General features: G+C 32.1%; 1 protein-coding gene across 1 annotated transcript; it reads left to right on the forward strand.

Annotated features, from left to right (window-relative positions):
• The first annotated feature begins 3,161 nt into the window (after window positions 1–3,161).
• Window positions 3,162–14,543, forward strand: LOC111422133 (putative uncharacterized protein DDB_G0289963). Its single transcript, XM_023055364.2, has 10 exons — window positions 3,162–3,360; window positions 3,446–3,585; window positions 10,173–10,413; window positions 10,470–10,846; window positions 10,905–11,057; window positions 11,113–11,159; window positions 11,217–11,252; window positions 12,247–12,450; window positions 14,248–14,319; window positions 14,372–14,543. The coding sequence occupies exons 1-10, from the start codon at window positions 3,336–3,338 to the stop codon at window positions 14,388–14,390; spliced, it is 1,314 nt and encodes a 437-aa protein (XP_022911132.1). The 5' UTR covers window positions 3,162–3,335; the 3' UTR covers window positions 14,391–14,543.
• Window positions 14,544–18,903: the final 4,360 nt, after the last annotated feature.

Consider the following 18,903-nt stretch of genomic DNA (forward strand, 5'->3'; position numbering starts at 1 on the left):
TCTTCTTCGGGTATTTTATTGGCAGGTGATGATTTTCCTCTTAAGTCATCGTGTGTGACACCAGCTACCGACGCATTTTTGTTATGCAGCACATCAGTTATAAATCTGTTAGTTTCACCAAACGTTTTCATAAAACAAGCCTTGCACACTCTTTGCTTGCGTCCATCAAGGGGTAAGTGGAAATTATAACTCATTGTCCTATTTTTTTGTTTTTCAGGGTTCACAGTTTTTACTCTCCAGCTTTTTTTTGGTTGAGTTATTATTAATCCAGCCATAAATGCTACACGTTTATTGAAATTTCCCATAGACCAATATTCTTTGAACAAAGTCTGCCTCTCTTCCTCGGTTACCTTCGTTGTACATTTGAGTCTACAGTCCGCTAGTTCCATACACTTTCTTTCTTTTACTACTTTTTCTTTTTTTGTTGTGTACTCAAGTCCTAAATTCCGTTTTAATTTTCTCTCATTCCGGACTGCCCTTGTTTCTTTTGTTTTTGACTTCTTCATTTGGTTTTTATTCGGTTTTATTTTTATTTGTTCTTCCCCGTGTTCTGACTCATCGTTACTTTTACTTTCAGCAATATAATTTGGATCAACATCACTATCATCCACGGGCTCATCTTGATCCTCAGCACCCTGCTCCTCAACACCTTGCTCCATTTCGTGTATCTTATTCTGTCTTCCTGGGTCTACTTGGCTATTCTCACTCTCTAGTGTATCCTGCGACTCTATATCATTATTATTTTGCTTCTCAGGTACCTCATTGTTGTATTCATTGTTTTCCGTCGTGTTCATTTCGTGACTTGATTCGGACACATTAATTTCTTTTATGAGTCTATCAATTTTTATTCTTTTTCCATCCGCTTTAAAGTATGTTTCATAATTTTCATTTTGGAACATGTCATTTGGGTGCTCTAATAATAGTATATCCCTTTCTTCCAAATTTGGGTAATTTTGACTAATATCTTGAATATCTTCTAAATTCTCTATTGCACATTCAGTACTCAGTTCATCAGATTCCAAGAGAGGCTGTGGAATTAAATCAAGAATTTCCACAGAATCATGTTTGCCTAGGCTACTTGTGTTTGCTAACAGCGGCGTTTCTGGGTTATTAGCGCCTTCGTCTAAAATTAAAATTTTTATAAAAACTATAATATTATTATAACAGTTTGATTCAACTTACCGCAACTGAAAGTTGTAGAGGAACTTTTATTTTTCACGTTAGCTCGCAGTCTAGCTATAAAGTTTGCTCTTTTTGAATACGACATAACCTCACAATTTATAAACAGTTTTAATATCGATGAATGTATTGTAGTTTATCTAGTATACATTAAATACTTGCACTATTGTAATGTTAATCACTTTATGACCAAAACAGAAAATTTAGTCAAAGTAGTTTAATAACAATAATTTTTTATTACTAAAAACAGACAGTTCACTTGACTTTAGAAACGTAAAGTGTAATAAATACACTTATTACTCTTGATTCTGGAATAACGCAACTGTGAAAACTGGTACATGTAGATTTATACCGTACAAAATTAAAACACTTCCGTGAAAAACGGGATAACTCTATATATACCTTATTTTGCGTCACAAATTAAATGTAACATGTTAACTTATATCCTTTTTCACCACTAGTTTAAATATAATTTAATAATTTAACCAGATATAGTTAGACTTATATCTATATTCCCGAGTGAAAAAAAATTACACGGAATAACATGTAGACATGTACCATAAAGAAGATTATTTCAATAGTTTACATCAACATGTACCTATTTTCACGACAGTAGTTTTAGAAAATTGGAGTTATACCAGTATTCACCAGATAGAAATCGATAAGCTAGTATTGTAAGACTTATACCACTTTTCCCAGAGGTGCTTTGATCAATTTAGAAACACCCTACACATAGAACTCGAATTTTACATTTTTGAACATATACCACTTTTCCCATACACGCGCCAATTGTTTATTAAGAAAATTTTGAGTTTTTTATGAATTATATATTTTTTTATTATTTATGTTGTATTATTTATTTTAAAATATACCTTTAGTGATATTCTTTACATTTTTATTTTGTATTTATTTTAATAACTAATCTAATAGTAAATGATCAGATAATTGTGCAAATATTCTCATTATTAAAAATTTATTGCCACACTTAAACATTGTTTTGCATTCTACGTAAATTAAATGTTTAAATTTAAATTAGTGATATAAAAATTTTTTGATCTATCCGAAAATATTAATCGTTTCAGGTTTGTTTTTCTTGGTAGACACTACGCCGACGTCTCGGTTACCGAGATACCGGGCTCCAGTATGTCTCGGGCAATGTTTGGGACGGACCAATATTTGCGATGTTGCCGTATTTATACTCCGAAAGCAATTAAAACCGACTAAACGTTTTAAACCCATTTTATTTAAATTTGTTGCATTTAATAAAAAAATTGAACTCTTTAAATATGATTTACTTTACATTTCACTATCTGGTGATGCATTCAGTTTTTAAAAATTTTTTAAAACGTTATTTTAGAAACGTTACGCGACGTTTTTTGAAAAAACTAAATGCATCACTAAAAACTATATAAAAAAATAGAAATTTTGATGTAACAAACATACAAAAATTTTAAACGATGGCTGAATAAAATGGTATTCGTTGTTTTCGCTAATAATTTGTTACAACAAAAAGCAGCAAATTGTTATTCGTTACGAAGAAGTGATAACTAGCGCTATAACATACGTTATATTATTCAACAATCAAATTTACTGAAAGTATTCCAACTTTGATTCTAATTACTCTTTTCTGATTTCTTTAAATTTAAGCTATGTTGTTACACAGCTGTTGCCTTTTTTATTTCGTAGCTTTTTTAATACACCTTAAAACCTATAGTAATACAATAAGTAGGGAATGTGTTTATTTTTAATAAAGTAGATATAACAATAATGAAAGTTTATGAAAATAATGAGTTGTATAGGCAACCCAAAAACTATGTCTTTTTAAAATATGTCTTATTACTCTATATTTTATTTTGTTGGAAATTATCCTTGTATGCAGAATAAGTTAATACTAATAATTTTAATTAAAATAAAATATAATAATTTAATTTCATTAAAATGATAATGAAGAATAGGAACAATTAGTGATTCTTTCTTACGTTGGCCATATTGGATTTTGACGTTAATCTAACAAAAATCAAAGTTAACGGTTTTCTGAATGTTATGTGTTGTATGGTTATGCCGTTGAAACTTATTGCTGAATGTTGTATAGTTGAAATAAAAGTGAGATAGAAGTGATTATATTATATATCGGCATACACAAATTACACATAGAGATGGGAGATAATGGCGAGTTATCAGGTAAACTTATAATTTATAATTGTTAATTAAATGCTTCTTTAAATAAATATGTTTTTATTGTATTATGTTTCGTTGTATGAAATAGGTGCAGAAGTCGATACATCTCTTCATGTTAATAAGCAGTTAGCAATGGCTTTAAATACGGAAAAAGTACAACATGCTCGTACAACAGCAACTTTATGTAGGGAACGCCAAGAATTAATGATGAAGCATCACGAACTTGCTGTAAGTCTAACAATGTGTTTCTATGAATAGTTATATAGAGATAATTTTGTTTAAACTATTAATAAGAGTGAAAGATTCTAAGGTTATGTATAAAAATTGTTTTACCAGATTTAACCATTTAAAAAAGAACAGATAATTTTTACCTTTGGAATTAGAAGTGATAAATAGAGTTGCAAATAATTTAGTCAATAACATATGGTACAGAAAATCTTGTGTTGTTTTGGACATTCTGTGGTATTCGTCTTTGGATTTCTAAAGAGAAGAACAGACAATTTTTACCTTTGGAGTTAGAACCAATAAATAGATCTGCAAATAATTTAATTAAACACAAAATCAGAAAATCAGGTGTTGTTTTACACAGTCGACAGTGTCTTTTTGTTGTTTTATAATAACTAATAAAATGTGAATTTGGCAGTGGTAAATTTCGATACACTACATTCGAATTGAGGTTATTATGTTATATCTACTACCTTAGCTTAAATTTCAATTTTTATCTAGGCCTATCAAAGGGCTTTTAAAGGAATCAAGAAGATTGTTAAGATATCTTGAGACTTTTCAAAGGTTTAAGGATTTCCAATGTTTCATAAGAATTTTAAATATTATTAATAAGAAAAAACTTAATAACTTTTAAAATCTTCTTTCCTGCTTTATTTTAATTTCCTTGGGACCGGTTTCGACCTTTACATTAGGTCATCATCAGCCGAATGGTCAAATCTTAACATAAATCAATATTATATCAAACTTCATTAACATTTTTAAGAAACTATTATTACAAACACTCAACTAGACATTACACTCTTAACGAAAACAGAACAACTCGTCTCAGTACTTGTGGTTATATCAGAAGTGGTGACAACTTTCATATTTCAAATGGAACACCTGTATTTTATTAACCAGTGTGAAGTTACCCATAAATTCCATCCATAAAAAAAACTTTTTTGTTTGTGTATCGATTTTAATGATAAATGGCTCATTACAAAGATCTTGTAGAGTAGAGCCTAACATAGTTTTGGCGGCGCAGATCTTGAGCGGGTACATCTTAAATTCCGCGAAAAACAGTAAAATATATAGAAAAATTCTCTAACTTTAGAGTCCCAAAAATTGAAAACTAATTAACATAATATCAGATATGATTCCAACTCAGCATGCGTATACTGTTTTCTACACAAAAGTGAATTTTGGTCGTCGCTAAATCATATGGGTAATTAGAAAAGTGCAACTAAACACGAACCTGTTTCCAGACGTACGTGACGCCAGGCGGTTCTTTGAAAAGCAAAATCATATCCATAAGTATAACTTTTTTGCTAATTGTCCGATTTTAATGTGTGATACCTTTTTGGAACGGGCTCGTCCTGTAGATCATGTCGTAGTAATGGCGGCGCGAAATTCTAACAATAACGGTGTTCAAACTATTCATAACTAATAAATATAACTTAATACGAGATGTGTAATAAACGCAAAGTCAAACAAAGTGCCAGAAGAGAGTTGAGCGAAACGCTTACGGAACAACAGAAAAGTTGTTAAGAAAGTGATGAACCCAAAAATTAAACACATTAAACAAAATTTGACAATCAGCCAGAAAAGTCATTTCTTTTCAATTTTTAAAATAATTAATTTTACGAAACAAGTTTCCCGTTTAAGAAGTAATATATCCCCACCGTTTGAATGGAAATTCCGCTCCCAGTTTATGATCCCTAATTTTCCTCTATCTCACCCAATTTCAAAAGAAAAGATTGCTGATATCAAAAAGCTTCTACATCTTATGTTTAGGGAAAACTGGGAAAGTACTACCGAAGATTTCATTCATTGATACCGAACTGTTCTAATCTTACAACCAGTAAGTTGAGTAGAAGAAGATGACAGTTTATGACTGTTTAGTTCCTGAAGTTGTCCATATTTAATTATTCATTAATTAATACATTTCTTGTATTTTTAATAAACAAACTTTACTTGCTAATTATTTTTTATTGGTGAACAAAGTCAGGGATAAGATGCTGAGAAATTTAAATTAACTATTCAAAGTTTTTATTCGTTGGTACAAAACCAACTTTATTCTGTCATATTCGTGCAAAACCATATATTATAGCCACTAGGTAGTATTTACTGTCCGGACCCGCCTACTATAATCAAAATTTTGATCATTAGCGCTTACTATTTTCGAATTGAAAATTAACGCTTATTTTCTGCAAATACACCATACATGCGATACATCATTGGAAAGCTAAAAATATGCTCTTTTCTTTAACATCATAATCAAGTATAGTTTGTATTTAAAAAAAACACAACTTTGTGTTGTATCTCAAAAATCATCAAGTATATTTAAAACTTTTCAACGGCAGTATATTCCACTTAAAAAAGTGTCTTAAGAACGTATCAACCCCATTCCTATAATTTGAAAAATAAATGACATATGAGCATTTTTTGAAATCACGAAAATTTGATTTTTTGGCTATAACTTAAAAACAAAAGAAGAGGTTTGATGTTTGCGGGATTGAATTAGTCTCGAAGAAAGAGACCGGGACATGGTACCTACTTTTTTCGTAGCTCTTATAGTTTCTGAGATAGCCTATAATAACACCCAAATTTGCACCACTGTACACTTTTAATTTTACATAACCCCATAAATAAAAATCCATAATAGTTAAATCCGGACTTCTTGACAGCTATGGTTGCGGACCACATCTACCAATCAATTTTTTCCAAATAACGTATTTAAATAATTTCTAATTAAAATAGTCGAATGTGGGCCATAACCATCTTGTTGAAAATATAATTTATTGCGTTTTTCTAAATCCACGCCGTGAAGATAATTAAATAAACAATTTTCTAGTATTTCCAAATATCGGTGTTGATTTAAATTGTCGTTTATGAAGGAAGGTCCAATAACACCGTCTCACGAAACACCACACATTCACTTTCTGGGAATACTGGCGTTTACAAGCTATGCGATAATGTGGATTAGTCTTTGAGCAGAATCGACAATTTTGTGATGTAACCACTCCATTAGTGGTGAACGATGCTTCGTCCGAAAATATTATACTTTTTAAAAAAGTTCTGTCTTTCAAAATTTTCTACCCAAGCCACAAACAATAAGCTAAACGTTTTGCTTCATCACCTAATTCGATAGTGTGGTTAAATTTTAGTTTATACGGCAATATTTTATTTTCTCGATAAATTCTTTGTACATGGGATTTACTTATACCGACTTGAACTGTCATGTTCATCTAAAAGCTTTTTTTCCTTCCTTTTATTTTCCACATTGCCTGTTTCTGACATTTTTTTAACAACTCTCTTAATTGTTTTTGTAGTACTAAAAATCCAAATTTTTCCTCAAATTACCTTAAATCTGCATTGTAACTAATGTTCCCCAATACTATAAATATTTTATGTTGTAATGTAAACATGATCAATTAATATTTGACAATAGGCTAGAGCTAAGCTATCAAATCATAATTGCTAGTTCACTCAGATCATTTGTTTTTATTGTAAAACGGAATATTAGAAAAAAATTTTCAAGAAAAAACTCATTTTTTCTTTTATGTGCTCAATTAATAAAATTCCGCATATGGCTATAATTTAACATAATAAACATTTTATCTTAATCAACTTTTGTTGTACATTGCTCAGAAAGACCACTTTACCTGCAACGGTGAACAAACTTCTTGCGTTAACTTTGGTAGTTTGAGGACATTTGACGTAAAACTTGGTTATATTTCGTTTTGTGACATCCAGACTTTAATTGTAAAAGATGGAGTTATTGATGGCGTTATTTCGGCGCCTACTTTGATTGTAATTTTCAGACTTAATATTTTCAGAAAACGCATTCTTTCTCGATTTTTTTCTTATACAACCATAGGATTTGATATATTCATCGCGTAAAGGGATTTATCCTCTATCAAAATATGCAAAAAAAACATATACATTCCATTTAAAATAACAATGTTGGTTGCCATAGCAACGAAACAAAAAACAATGTAAACAAGCAAATATCGCCAAACAATGCGACACAATTAATAAAGAAACTTTATACGTCATAGTATAGCATTAGGACGGCCATTGATAATTACTGCGGCTTCCACGATGTGATTTCTGAGCTCTTCTTGGGTACTGATAGACGTAGAGTAAACCATAGATTTCAACCTGCCCCACACAAAATAATCTAACGGTGTTAGATCAGGAGATTGTGGTGGCCATTTCATAGGTCCGTTTCGACCAATCCATCGGTTACCATATGTTGTGTTTAAATAATCAGTGGCAAGATGAGAGGGACACCGTCATGCATAAACCACATTCCCTGCCTATCAGCAATCGGAATGTCTTCTAGGAGTTCATACAAGTTACTTTGCAAAAAATTGAAGTAAGATATTCCGGAAAGCCTGGGTGGTAAAAAAAAAGGGCCGATGAGATTGTCACCAAGAAGACCACACCAGACATTTAAGGAAAAAGTATATTGGTAATGAGCAGAAGCAGTCATATGAGGGTTTTCTTTGTGGCAAGTATGGGTGTTTCGAAAATTAATAATCCCGTTTCTGGTAAAACAAGATTCGCAGCAACTAGGAGGCAACTCAGGAAGTTAGGGTTTCGTGTACAGGCTGCCCAAATTCGTTGTCCGCATAGGCCATCTCCGAAGCTAAAAGATATAAACGAAAACTCCGAACAGCTAGCGTCTTTTATCTTTGCTCTATCGGCAAAAACTGAAAATTTTGCGAAAACGACAAACGCGAATATCTCACTTATTACCAAAGATGGAGTATTATAAATAAAACATTATATGGGCAACTTTTTACGAAGAATTCATTGGCGTAGGTAGAATTTTTTCCCCATCGTTTATTATCGAGATTTTAGAAGTGATAACCATACATACTATGATGGAAAATAATGTATCCAATAACTGCCAAAGTTTGTATTTAAAAATTCGCTAACAACTCTGGCATTACTTAACATGACGGAGCACCAGCACGTAATGCCAGAGTTGTTAGTGAATTTTTAAAAACAAACTTTGGTAATAATTGGAAACATTGTTTTCCATCATGGTATTGTTATCACCATAGCAACTTTAACTTTTAAATACATACTATAGTTTTAGAAAGAACAAAAAAAAAGTTTGCTAATTATTCAACAACTATAAGAAATATACCCACCAAACTATATATATTTCTTATCAGAAAAAAATAACGAATTATTTTAGATCATAGTCAACTATAGTTGCCATTTAAAAAAATAAAGTTACTTCTAAAATCTCGAAAATAAACGATGGGAAAAAAATTCTTCCTACGCCACTGAATTCTGCGTAAAAAATTGCCCATATAATTTAACATATAGTTTTATTTATAATCTCCATCTTTGGTAATAAGTGAGATATTCGCGTTTGTCGTTTTCGCAAATTTTTCAGTTTTTGTCGATAGGGCGAAAACAAAAGATGATAGTTGTTCGTAGTTTTCGGCATTAGCAGTTCCTTGAAAAACGAGATCATGACATGTAAGCTACTTTTTATCTATCTCTTTTAGTTTCGGAGATAGCCTATGCGGACAACGAATTTGGGACACCTGTACATTGTCGAATTAACCACTGGCAGAAATTTCTGCGCTTGTTATAGTCTTCTGTTAATAAATCTTGCACATGTGTAACGTGATATAGTTACAACTGTTGCTCACGCAATGTTCGCCATACGCTTGTACTCGAAACATCGAAACGAAGTGACAATCTTCTGGTGCTAGGAGATTACTGAACAGCATCGAGTATCAATTCTTTTCAGTTCGTCGAAACCTTTGTCGACCAGCGTTTATTCGTGTACGTTTTAGCGTGCCAGTTTCCCTAAGACGCCTTTCAATGGTTTCAAATGTTTTACGATTTGGTATTCTGCTAGTGGGAAATTTTTCACGGTACCTTTGAACAGCAGCAGCTCCATTTTCATGTACATCACCATAAATAACAACATGTCTGCAAAAGTGAACAAATGACATTGTGGTGTCTCCCATGATAAATAATAAAAAATTAAATTCTTCGTACAGCACTAGAAAAACCACCAGTGTTAAGCACTAATTAACACATTTAATAGTAGATATTTAATGTCAACCAAAAAAACAACATGCGATTGTCGGTCCATGGCTACTTGATTAACGCAATACTTTCAGATATTTTACTTCAAATTTACATATCTCGGTAATAAATTAATTAATTTTTGTTTATTTTGTGCTGAAGAATACATCCCTAAAATAGTGACGTGCAATTCTGAAACATCCTGTATATTTTAATAATATTTTATAGTATGTCATTTGAATTCACCGTTTCTCTTTCAGTACTAGCTCAAGGCAATTTGGACAACATAGAATCCATTGTTTGGTGTTGCTGGCTTATACTTCGCTAGTATGTTGCCCCTCTCTTGAATAACTGTTTAAAAGCTTATAACATTAAATATTATTGTGTTTTATTGTGACTGTAGCGTCTAAAATATTAATTTAGATAACATTCTGCAAATAATAAGTTTGGAATAGCCCTGATTTATTGGTAGAATGTAATATTTTTTGTTTACTTTATTTCTATATCTGTTGGTGTTATTAATGTAAATGAAATTGTTTTTATTCAAGGTTTTAAGAAACTCAATGAAGTTAATTCTTGAAAATGCAAATAACATATCCTCCCTTTTTTTGAACATATTTAATGAGATACAAAGAGTAATGGGCCCAGCTGAACAATCAAATGTAACCAATGAAAACTCAGAAAGTAACAATAATATAAATATTTTAAAAGATGTGATCGTAACGTCTGCAGAAAAATTGTCACCTTTAAAAACTTTAATTCAACAAGAAATCGAAAATAATGGATCAGGTAACATGATGCTTTTTACTACAACAACTTAATTCTATGATTTTTTTTTTCAACAGATGCAGAAGAAGATGTACATAATGAACCAAATAACTTGAATTCAGAAGACGAACTGGACGAAGAAGCACAAAACAGTGAAAATTGTAAAAAGCGAAGGTTGGAAACGCTTGCAGAAGAAACAGAAAACGAATACATCACTATGCGTTATAAACAACATTGTAGTAATCAAGAAAATGATGAATCATTTAGTAATTTGTCACCTAACATTGTATCTACAAATGAAACACAGATATCACGTAGTTCTAGGAAATTAATCCCAAAGAGAATACCATTGAGTGAAAATAATTCGCTTTTAGCAAGCTCCCCTGAATCATATTTATTATTACAGCAAAATATTCAATCAAAACATTCACCACTCAATGAGAATGTTTCAAAGGTGAGTTTCATATAATTTTATATTTGTTTTAATTATATTGATGTGTTATTTTTGTTAGATTTTAGGAAGTACCAAAAATAGGAAATCACAAAGAAATAATAAGAAACCTCCACATATCACCATAACTAGGGCTTCTAAAAAGAGTAAAAAGGAATTGGATTCTTTTGAGAAGATTTCTGAAGTCTCTACATATAATGATTGTAATATAGAGGTATTTTGTATTCAAGAAAAATTATTTATTCATTAGTTAATTTAATTTATTTTAGAGTCCGCAGAATTCAGAAATTCAACAAGATGATGTAACTTTTAATACGTATATATATACTTACATATTTTAAATTGACTGTTATTTAATCATATTTTGTTTCAGTTTTAAAAAAATACCTTCTTCTGCCATTAATCAAACGTAATTAGTAAAATTACTTATTAATACAAGTGTCATAAAAGTCCGGGAGCCTAACTTTGCGATTTTGTATCTTTGTTCGTTTTTGTTGAATGACTGTAAAATTTTGAATGAATGTAAAAAGAGATCGGAAACATCATCGGAATTTCTCGTAGAGACATTCAATACACGTTATCAGGAGACTGGTAGCACCGAAGATCGTCCCAGAAGTTGAAGACCACAGACTGCTGTGACTCCCAGCATGGTCAAGTGTGTCCAGAACAAGGTCTGCCAGAATTAAATTCAGAAAAGAGCTGAATATGAGCCGTGACTCTGTGCACAAGATTGTCAAACATCGTTTGAGGACTCATAGCATCAAGATGCAATAGACTCACACTTTGATGGAACAGATGAAGGCCACTCGCCTCCAGAGATGTTGCGAAATTCTGAAACGCTTCTCACCGGCGGAGATTGAACAAACATTTAATCGCCAATACGACAGTCTCGCGTGAACGTTTCAAAAATCGAGGTGGCTACCTTTCCCGGACGTGTCATGCCGCTCAGATCATGGTTTGGGCCGGAATGTCGTCAACCGCGAAGAGACCGCTGATTTTTATGGATCAGGGAGCAAGATCAAGGAGATCAAAGATCAGGAACCAGTCTCACTTCAACGGACAATCGTAGACATTCCAACAGGACTCACAGTGGCCATCCTACTTGCCTACTTTGAAGCTCGGCAGCCTGAAGCTCGCCCTTCAGAAGGAATGGGACGATCACGACGTCGACTACCTCTCCACCATAGCCACCATGTTCCCCAATCGTCTGCGGGCTTGTATGGAGGCGAAGGGTTGATACTTCAAATTTTGTACATTTGTGTTTGTCAATGTTTGAATAAAATGTATGCCAAATTTCTTGTCTCTATGTGCTTCTATTGTTTTTATCAGCAGAAATACTGTGCAACCGGACTTTTGTGATACTCTGTATATAAATATTATATTAATAATTAATAATTTTTTAGATCAACACCTTATGCAACTGCTTCAACATCAAACTATAATGGTAATTTTATTACGAGACGTAGAAATAAATTAAGTGATGAAATTAATAGTCCTTCTACCAGTATATTAAAACCTTGTACTGTTAAAGTGGAAAGAATGCCTTTGAGTTCTGCAACTAATTCCATAAATATGACATCACAAAGAGATCTTGTCGTTGATGAATTGTAAGTTAAAAACAGTTATTTTTTTGGTGGTAATTAAACTAACACTAGCACTATCACTAGTCTTTTGAAAAAGGTCACTTCGAACTTGTTTCTGAAGAAGGTTGTAATATGACATCCGAAACGTTAAACACATTTTCTACTTTTGAAAATGTCTCCTCGTTACAAACATACATTTTTGTAATGAAATAGTTCAGGAACAAATCGAATCCGACATTATTACCGTTTTAACCAATTACTATGATTTACGTTCATCAGAATGTAGTAATAAAAATAGATAAATCAACTGCCACTTCAAAATCAGATCGTTCCTATATTATCAACCTTAGAAAGCTAAACTATCGTAAAAATTACGAGTGCGTTTTTTTTTGTTTAGTTTTCTTACATCACACTGCGACGATTGACTCGTCCATCTGGTTCCGTGCCTTACTGGCGCTGCTTCATCAGTTAGTGTTTGGTGCACTTCTTTGCAGTTTGTCATTTTCGCTCTGCTTTTGATCGCTCGTAAATTTTACGATAGTTTGGATTTTGGACTTGGATTTTTTTACAAACCCGTTTTATTTATAGTGGATTATTATTGATTGAAAAGTGTTAATATTTTGTTCTTATGCGTAGTTTTAGTGGTAAATGTAAATATAAATAAGTTCCAAATATGAGTCGGAAGTGTACTGAAAGTAAAATTGAAAAATACTTGCTACAGAGTGATAGTGATACATCTGACAATGATTCTGGATCGGATGATGAAGTACATCATCTGGTATATGACGGCGTTATAAACAGTGATGATACTGATGAAGACCCACACTACGACCCTGATGCAGACTTAGAGCTATCAGACGTTTCAAGTATGGATGAAGAAGAACCTCTACCACCGGTTAGGAAGAAGAAAAGGACTGAGAAATAATACCGATAGAAGTTTTCAGACTTTTTTTAAATGACGAAATCAAAAATAAAATTGTGATTAACACAAACTTGAAAATTCAAGAAAAGAGTGCTAACTATAAGGCACAAAATAAAACTGTTAGTGTGATGAATGATACCGAATTTGATGCTCTATTAGGGTTATTAATTCTTTCAGCTGCCCAAAAGGACAATCATTTACCGCCAAACGAGCTGTTTAACCCAGAAATCAGTGGTAATAGATACCACGTCACCATGAGCTATTCGATGATTATAACACTCGAGCTGATAGGAGAAAAACTGACAACTTTGCTCCTATAAAGGAAGTTTGGAATTTATTTATTGCTGCGTGCCGAAGTTCTTACAAGCCCGGTTCATTTTTGACAATTGATGAGCAGTTGCTCGCATTTCGAGGGCGATGTAACTTTAGAATGTATATTCCTAACAAGCCGGATAAATACGGGCTAAAGTTAGTTTTAATGTGTGACAATGCCACTAAATATATGGTTGACGCCATTCCTTACACAGGTAAAACGTTGAACTCAGAAGGTTTGCCTCAAGCCGAGTTTTTTGTGAAAAAGCTGTCAACAACTTGTCATGGATCCAATCGCAATATAACGGTTGACAACTGGTTCAACTATGTACCATTGGCAACCTCACTCTTAGAGGACTGAATTCTAAAAACAATTCGCTTTCTTAATTACAATTTTTTTCGTAATTTCGCATTCGCTGTCGCTATAAGTACATTCGTAACAACCCTATTCAAAAGACGCAAGTCTTAACCCGAAAGTTTCTAGTTCTGGGTCTAGTGTTAGTTTTAGTGATAATGCTAGGTTAGTTCTAGTTTTAGTTTAATTTAAACATTCATTTTTGTTTAAGCTTTGTTTTTATTTTTTGTAGGGATACTGTTAAAAAAAGATCTAGTAGAGCTGCAAAAGCACAAAAGTCATATAAAGAACCATCATTGATAAAGTAAGTTATTTAAAATAATTGTAATTTATTTTTTAATAAACTTTTATTTTAGGAAATTGAGAAGAGAATGAAGTAAATAAATTAATAAAAATTAAAAAAAAATTAGGCTAAAGTGAAAATTTACAGAAGTGAGATAGTTATATTTATTTGTGATTTAACATTTTTTATTAAATCTTTATGTCATTTAGTTGCCATATTTTCCAATAATAATTTTACCAAACTTACGTTTCCTGTAATGATTTGTTTAAAGGAGTTATATATGGATAATGAAATTAAAATATAAAATTGAGGAAGGTAAATAGTATTGGCTGGTCAAATGACAAGACAATTTTTTTTGTCGTTTTGATTATCTTATTGATGGAGTTAAATTCATATTAAAAATTAGTTAGGGTTAATTATTAAATTAGATTTTTTTTACAAAATAAAGACGTTTTTATATATTAAAATAATAATAATAATCACTTAACATTCTTATACAGCCCTAATCATCCGCCCCCATCACACATTGATGACAAATAACATTTAAAAAGCGTGTAAAACTGTTTTAAAACTCTGTAGTTAATGAAAAATGGAAACATTTCTATTTTTTGTCTTTCGACAATATTTTAAAATGATGAAATGTATTTTATGATTTCGTTCTATTAACCCCAGGTCACTTGCGGCTGAAGCCATTTATAAGGTCATTAATGAAAACAAAGCTCTAACACTAAAACCTTTTTGGAAAACTACAATGTCTCATGTTATTAAAAACATTTCCGAATTGGAATGAAATAAAAGAATCAAAAATGAAGATGAACAAGCAACGGTGGTAGATCTTCAAAATGATCTTCGCGGAATGTTAAAGTGCATTTGAGCAAATGCCAAAATACAAGTGAATTTCGGCATTTGAGCAAACGCAGATTGTATAGTGTAATTCTACACAATCGCCGATTGTGCACCTCCTATTTAATCAAATGCCGATCTTAATAAAGGTTAGTTAGCGGTTAGTTTTTAGGTTATACAAGTCTCAGTCCAGGCAGCAGTACCGACAATCGAGTCGACTGACTAAATTTCGCGCAGCCGTCTACAAACTGACCAAGCGACAACCGATATTCCGCACCATATCACACATCTCGTAAACAAAAAAGAAAGACGTGTTTGTTTTACTCAGCAAATGTAAGTACAAGGTTATGGCTTCTTGTGTTAATGCTGAAGCGTTTAATGATAACCTGAAAATGTGTCTTACTGTTAATAATAAAACTTTACGTACTCTCTTTCATCGAAGAAACTCAATGAAATTATACAAGAAGTGAGGGCTTGTAACAAAAACAGGCTGGTTAACCACTTACACCGCTAGAATACCGACGTCATCATAGATTTGAGGTTTTAACAATAGGAGGGATTGATAATTTAATTCAAAAACGAACGGATTCTATTTCAGTAAAATTCTATTGTCAAATGCATGAAGTGTATGACGTGTATTAGAAAAAGCACACAAGGAGATAAGACATAAACTAACACTTGCTATGGAGAAGGAAGTAAAGAAAAAATATTGAAGAATATTTAAGTTTATCTTGCCATTTAAAGAGAAAAAGAAAGGTTTAGTTTCGAAGCCGATATTAACGAAGAACATTAACAAATGAGGGCAAGTCGATTTAATTGACATACAGACCTAGCCCGATTTATTGACCGTAATTTATTTTAAATTATCAGGATCATCTGACAAAATCCGTATTTTTAAAGCCGCTGAAATCTAAGAGTGCAGAGGAAGGCGCGTATAATTTGATGGACATTTTTTGTATTATTGGCGCTCCATGCATTCTCCATAGCCATAGTGGGTGTGAATTTGCAAGTGCTGTAATTACCAATTTAGCAGATATGTTCGACGCTAAAATTGTATATCAAAAGCCTCGTCATTCACAGAGTCAAGGCTCTTAGATGAAAACAATAAAACCAATAAATGCTCAGATGGGTTGCGCTTTGTGCACTTACAGAAAAATCGCTCATATCATAAAGGCATACAACAATCACCGTACGAGGCCATGTTCGGAGTTTCAATGATGAATGGTCTCAAGGATTCCAACTTGCCCGATACTGTTGTCAGTCATATTGAGAGGGATGATTTGCTTAACAACCAAACCTACATTCAGTCACAAAAAGAAGTAGTAGTTGAAACTGAAGAAATGGATGATAACTTTGACGACATTAATATATAAACAAATCACTCAATAGAGAGAAGAAAGTGCACAAAGTTTAAAACGACAAGCTGAAAAATGCTGAAACGCAGTTCAAAAAAATTTTCATCTGTATGTACAGGTGTCCCAATTTCGATGTCCGCATAGGCTATCTCCGAAACTAAAGGTTTTAGAAAAAAAATGTGTGTCATGATCTCGTTTTTCGAGAAAATGTTAATGCCGAAAACTCCGAACAGCTATCGTCTTTTGTTTTCGCCCTATCGACAAAAACTGAAAATTTTGCGAAAACGACAATCGCGAATATCTCATTTATTATCAAAGATGGAGTATTATAAATAAAACATATGGGCAACTTTTTACGAAGAATTCAGTGGCGTAGATAGAATTTTCTTCCCATCTTTTATTTTCGAAATTTTAGACGTAACTTTATTTTTTTAAATGGAAACCATAGTTGGCTATGACCTAAAATAATTTGTTATTTTCTTCTGATAACAAATATATATAGTTTGTGGGGTATATTTCTTATAATTATTGAATAATTAACAAAAATTCATTTTATTCTATCTAAAACTATTGTATGTATTTAAAAGTTAATGTTGTTATGGTGATAACCATACCATGATGGAAAACATTGTTTCCAATTATTGCCAAAGTTTGTAGTAGTATTTAAAAATTCACTAACAACTCTGGCATTATGTGCTGGTGCTCCGTCATATTGAAAATATATTATTTGAGATATATTTAATGGCAAATTGTCGACCAAAGGCTCAAGGTGCTGCCTTAATATATTGAGGTATTTACCTGATTTTAAGTTTTTATGGTAGATACTATATGCCAAATATGTATTATCTAAAAGCGCACACCATACATTGAACCCCAATCTTCTTTGAACACTCAGAGACTTAATCGGTCCAGATGACATTTTGAACAAACAACAGATTATTTAATTTTTCTAAATATCATCTACAAAATTCTAATCTTAGATTGACATCTCCGGCATGTAAATAATGAGTAAACCCGCTTTGTATGGTTTATACTTATTTTTCTTTCATATTCGGGAGCAGCGGCTTTTGGGTCAGACGTCTTGTTCAATTTCTCTGCGAGATGTTAATGGATTTATCGCAACTGAAGCCAACACATTCACTTCATTCTCTTGCAGGTCATTTTGGTATGTTTTTGCACGTGGTTTGGGGAAGGACCAAAATTTTTTAAATTTTCTGCTAACCGGCAGAAGGTTCTTACGTGCGGTTGTCTTCTTTCCGGATACCTTGTGAAATATAATTCCGCGGCTAACGTCGCATTCTTATTTGATAACATATAGCATTCCATCATGTTACATTTTTCATAATTTTCGAAATTCATTGCAAAGTTTTATCCAGTTTTGTAATACTTTGACACTTAACATGCTGCTGCTTCGTACCAGCACATAGTGCCAGAGTTGTTATCGAATTTTTAAATATAAACTTTGGCAATTATTTGATATATTATGTTCCATCATAGTATGTATGGTTATCACCATAGCAACATTAACTTTTAAATACATACATTAGTTTTAGATAGAACAAAATGAATTTTTGTTAATTACTCAATAACTGTAAGAAATATACCCCACAAACTATATATATTTGTTATCAGAAGAAAATAACAAATTATTTTAGGTCATAGCCAACTATGGTTTCCATTTAAAAAAATAAAGTTACGTCTAAAATTTCGAAAATAAAAGATGGGAAGAAAATTCTATCTACGCCACTGAATTCTTCGTAAAAAGTTGCCCATATAATGTTTTATTTATAATACTCCATCTTTGATAATAAGTGAGATATTCGCGATTGTCGTTTTCGCAAAATTTTCAGTTTTTGCCGATAGAGCGAAATTGGGAATCGAAATTGGGACACCCTGTACTGGACAAAATATTTTATTGAAAATTCCGGATGTTGATCGCGAGCGAGCTGCACCTTCTGAAAATGAAGGCCTATATAAAGTAGGAACAGCAAATGATATTTTAGAGAGGCTATATGCTAGAAATGATTTATTTATTATTACAATTTTCTTTGTAGATTTCAGAAAGTAACTTTATATCCTAGGCTGACGTTCCCACCAGTACAGCTTCGCTTCGACACATTGCTTCTGTAGAAACAAATTTTAAACAAGGGTTTGTCTGTTGTAACTGTAAGACTAACTGCAAAAATTAAAAATGCAAGTGTCTTTAAAGACAAGTTAAGTGTAGCAGTAAATGTCATCAGTCTTTATCATGCTGCAATAAATAAGGTCAATATTTACTTTAATAATTAAGATATTTTTCGTTGTTCTACTCTTATATTTTTTGTAAAAATGTGTTTTATTTTTTGAAACGTTTGGTTTACTATTAAAAAGTAAAAGCTACTCTTATTTCTTTTTTAATAAAAGTGAT

The sequence above is a fragment of the Onthophagus taurus genome, chromosome 11 (genome assembly GCF_036711975.1).
Source record: "Onthophagus taurus isolate NC chromosome 11, IU_Otau_3.0, whole genome shotgun sequence".
NCBI lineage: Eukaryota > Metazoa > Arthropoda > Insecta > Coleoptera > Scarabaeidae > Onthophagus > Onthophagus taurus.

Bases quoted from the DNA above. Each gene is read 5' to 3' on its own strand.
- LOC111422133 (XM_023055364.2), top strand. From the start codon at position 3,336: ATGGGAGATAATGGCGAGTTATCAG. The intron at 3,361-3,445 runs GTAAACTTATAA...TGTATGAAATAG, and splicing joins AGATAATGGCGAGTTATCAG to GTGCAGAAGTCGATACATCT. The intron at 11,253-12,246 runs GTAATTAGTAAA...ATAATTTTTTAG, and splicing joins TCTTCTGCCATTAATCAAAC to ATCAACACCTTATGCAACTG.